Source organism: Saccopteryx bilineata, chromosome 2, assembly GCF_036850765.1.
Source record: "Saccopteryx bilineata isolate mSacBil1 chromosome 2, mSacBil1_pri_phased_curated, whole genome shotgun sequence".
Lineage (NCBI taxonomy): Eukaryota > Metazoa > Chordata > Mammalia > Chiroptera > Emballonuridae > Saccopteryx > Saccopteryx bilineata.
Genome location: NC_089491.1, coordinates 343,962,030 through 343,966,477, shown reverse-complemented (window position 1 = coordinate 343,966,477; position 4,448 = coordinate 343,962,030). Strand labels below are relative to the sequence as shown.

Genomic DNA, 4,448 nt, shown 5'->3' with positions numbered 1-4,448 from the left:
TTCATTTGGTTCAAGGTAGTGCGACATACAGTATTGGTAAGGGTGTCATGTCCTTGAAGTTCTCAGCTCTCTGCCACCCTTGACTCTTGTAAACAATGAGGAAATATCTCTTCATAATAAGTGTGCAGAGAGATTGTTCAGTCTTTTGTTGTTGTTTTTTTATCTTGGCATGGTTCATGTTAATGACATGGTGACTTTAAATCAATTTTCTGTTTTTCTCTGTGATGTATTAGAGCACCCTCCACGGGCATATATGTGTGTATTATTTAGAAAAAATATCTATTTCTCTATTTTTAGGAATTGGGCTGAAACCTCAAAATATAGTTCATCTTAATATAACAGTTATACTAACTTTAAATAGTCATATAAATAAAGATCACTTTGGAAAACTACCAACATAATGTGTTCTCATAAATACTTTCCTTTCCAGCTAAATAAGTCCCAAGACACTCTCTGAAATACGTGTTTGAGAGCCCGGAGCCCAGACTTTATTCTGCATTGACTTTGCATTTTCATCTGGGAGCTACTTAAGCTTGGTGTAATCAGTAGTAATCTTTTTACATTTTCCTTGGTAATTCTGATTTTTAAAAATATCAAATACAAGAAAACCCTGACTCCTACCTTTCTGATTCCAAGATACCTGGGGGATGGGGTGGGGTGGGATGTCTTGTTTTAGGAACAGCCCTTTGAGGCAATGCTAATGCTGTTATTCTGAAGAGTGACAATGAAGCCTAATGCTTTTCTTCTCAAATAACCACTCCCAGATAACCTGCCCTTGCGCCACCAGTTACTTTGAGGTGACCTAGAACTGGTCAAGCCAGAGGCACAAGTGTCACATGCATTGTCAGAGTCAGGAGCGAAGCAAAACAGACCTTGCTTAACTCCGGCCTCGTTCTAGTTTCTCTCTGCTTCCCACACTCTTCACTCCTCCTTCCCTCTCTTCTCACATTGTCCCCTGTTATCTGGAAGCATGAATTTGGCCATCCACATGCCTACCTGCCACCCTGTGTTTCATTTTAAGCTCCAAACAACCTACTGAGACTATTGGTCTTTACAAACCCCCTCCTTGTTTTCATCACTGTCCCTGAAAACTCCTGTAATCCGAATGCCGCTTTGTCACCCCACTGGTAGTACCTGTAGCTTCCTTTCAAAGCTCAAGCCTTTTACTTCACTCTTTACTTTCCTTGAAACCGCTGCAGCACTTGGTAATTTGGGCCAGCCTTTCTCACCGAGCCCTTTCCTTTGTAGGTGTTCTAGTTTTCCTTCTGTTCTTGGATGGCACACGATGCTCGTTAGTAGCCCTCCTCTTTCTTAACTGTGGGTAAGTTGCCTTAAGTAGGGCAAATGTATGATTTTTCCTCCAGACCAAGACAAGCTTGAGAATTAAAGGGTGCTCAGTGACAACAGGCACAAACAGAAATCATCCCAAGTAAATGGAGGTGTCTGGTCACCCTCTTCTTAAGGACCGGGGAGGAGGAAGTAGAGAGGAGCTCAGGGCAGGATATGGATAAGCGCAGATCAAGGCGTATTCATAAATCTATCTTAGAGCTGCTTAGGTACTTCTGCTAAGAACTTGAAGTTAACAATTCAGCTGTGCATTTATGGGAGACTCAGTTACCTTAGGAGGAGTGTCAGAGCAGGATTAGGAAAGAAAAGATGGGTGAGGAAGAGAGGTCTAGGTGAGGAAAAGGCAGAGCTGGTTGGATCAGATCCTGTGGGTTTCCATCACAGAGCCTGCCCTTGTGGGTGAAGATGAGCTCGGGACTGAAACCGCTTCCAGGCTCTTCTCAGCCCAGGATTGCCCAAGATCAGCAGTACTGAGTGGCCAGCCGGGTAGGCAGCCATGACGATTTTGCACAAAATATCCCAGGAACTGTTGGCATCAAAGACTTTGGACATAGAAAGCAACAGAGCAACTGCATTGAAAGTGTAGAGAATAAGGAAATAGCTGATGGCTCTGATGGCCCCCATGTGAGCCTCCATGCTGGGGTCCCTGGAGCCCATGGCACTGCTGTTCATGTGTAGGGTGTGTCTCTTGAGAGAGATGATCAGCAGGGTGGCAGCCAGGATGAACATGATGAGAGGAATGAAGATCCCCAGGTTATAGAGGAGAACCAGGTTGACCACATTGATCTCGAAGAAGTACTTCTTCTTGGTGGAGTTGGACGAGGGGATGGGGATGGAACTGTTCACATACACGGTGAAGACATCATTGGAGAAGGGAAAGCTGAGGCACAAGGAGAAGAGCAACGACAGCCTCAGCAGCCAAGGCATCAGCACCGTGACCTTCCTCTTCATCACAGAGAACAGCGGGTGAGTGAAGTTGGCGATTCTCAGGCAGTAGTAGATAGTCAGCCAGGCAGCCAGCCAAAGGTTGGAGTAGTTCAGGAACATGACGACGACCTTGAAAGGTGCATATACTGCGTTTTGGATATAAGTGACCCGGAACAGTAAGATGTAAGTGTTCTCCAGCATCATCCACAGCTGTAGCAAGAGCCTGGAGAAACTCAGCATCCACAGGATGTAATCACCCACAGGGAGTCTTCTGTGTCGGGCCCACTCGGCCCCGTGGATGGCCGTGATGAAGCCGTTCCCAACGATGCCAATGATGCACTCTATTCCGGAGAACACCAAGGTGAAGACGACCTTAAACCCGGACATGCCCTTACCCGTGGCATCTATGTTCACTGTCACCATTTTTTTTTTTTTTTTTGACCCAAACTTTCAGAGTTCCTTGCCAAGAGCTGGTACCTGCTCTGCGGTCTTCTGACCTTTCCTCAATGTTATTGTGATTTTTTTCCCCCTCAGTTAATGGTTATTTCTAATTTTTCTTCATTTGCTTGTCACATGACTGCAGGTTAGAGGCTAGAAATGCAAATGATGAGTGGATCTAGTTACTGGCTATCTCCATTTTTCACAAAGACCCATTTGTCTTGGGCTTTGGGGAGCTCACTGGGGAGACTTTGAGACAGGTTTTGGTCGCAGCATCTTCCCACCTTCCTGACTTTAAACCCTCATTCACCTGACAGGGCAAGAGCCCAGGCGAGGAGTCTCAACTTCTCTGATTTGTAGCTTCCTTTGTTGTCTCCCTTATTTTGGGACTTTCTGTTCCCATGGTTAGCATGTTTACAAGTAAGAAATTCCCATCAGCTCATACATGAACATCTTTTACTTAGAACTGAGTTTCTTCCTGAAAGGCCAGCTGTTACCCCCAAACAGTACACAGAGTAGCCCAGACTGGATGTCATTTGGGTCCATCGGAGATGAGAAAGGCGCGATGGTCACATTTTCACTGTTTGTGTGCCTATCCCCAATTATACTCCTGGACCCCACATCACTGTGTGAGCTCAGAGTCAGGTGGGGGGCAGCCTGAGAAGGCTTCAGAGTATTCTGAACACGGCATTGGAATCGGGAGAGGGGACAAAATCCTCTAACTTAAATTTGATTCCTTGCCTTACCCTGGCTGTGAAACACAATAAACTCGGGTGCTTTATAAACACACAGGGGCCCAGGGCTCAGTCCTGAGCCAGGAAGTCAGGGCCTGAGCGCGGGCCCGGGCACAGGCCAGGACTGAGAACCACGCTTCAGTGAATCTCGGACACATGCAGCCTGCGGTGGGGTTCTACCTCACACCGTCAAAGGTTGACAGCATCAGTCCACCAATGCTTACTCTACTTCTATTTTGGTCAGTATTTAAATATAGGAGAGGATATCTGTCCAGGAAAAAAAGAAGTATGTCTTCTTTTGAAAATCAGAAGATTTGGCCATGTTGGGTCTACACGGTGAATCGGTCACCGTGGATCAGTGATTCGCCACCTAGAACCAGACACGTGTACACTTCCCAGTTTGTCCTGGGGCCTGCCCATCCCTCGTGTCTTGTGGCCCCTGTGCCCCTTGCCAGAGCACGCCCTATTTGTAGATTTTATAACATAAATGGAAGGATGAGAAAAATAGATCTCCCCACCCCACATTCATTTTCTCTCAAATAAAGGAGTCAGATTTATTTTTATTATATGTTTTCTTGTATTATTAAATCACACTTGCATAAAAATAGCACCAGACGAAGCAGTATATTGCAAAGTCAAGAAAGCATTGTTTAGAGACGTGGAAGCTCACGGGAACACAAAGGCCTGCACTGGAATGTTCACAGAGGCTCATTCATCACCGTCAGCCACAGGAGACAGGGTTTGCTGACGGCCTGCGTCTCTGGTGACTTCACTTCCTTCTATTGATGTAGGAACATGGTATTGTCAGCAGCTTTCATGTTCCAGAGCCCCATGCTCATCCTTTTGTTTCTTTTTTCCCAATTTAGGCCAATTTGTAATCAAGAATCTCTCTCCAAACGTCTTGCGTGTGACTGTTGATTTCCACTGTTCTGGTTTTTATCCACATTTTTCTCCGGTGTTAAGAGGTGAATGGAGGCACCTTTAATTCAGGGAAAATTTTGG

At 45.6% G+C, this 4,448-nt stretch overlaps 1 protein-coding gene across 1 annotated transcript; it reads right to left on the bottom strand.

Annotated features, from left to right (window-relative positions):
* Positions 1-1,725: 1,725 nt before the first annotated feature.
* LOC136323458 (taste receptor type 2 member 40-like) lies at positions 1,726-2,697 on the bottom strand. Its single transcript, XM_066255302.1, has one exon. It carries the CDS (start codon positions 2,695-2,697, stop codon positions 1,726-1,728), a length of 972 nt encoding a protein of 323 aa, XP_066111399.1.
* Between the last annotated feature and the right edge of the window lie 1,751 nt (positions 2,698-4,448).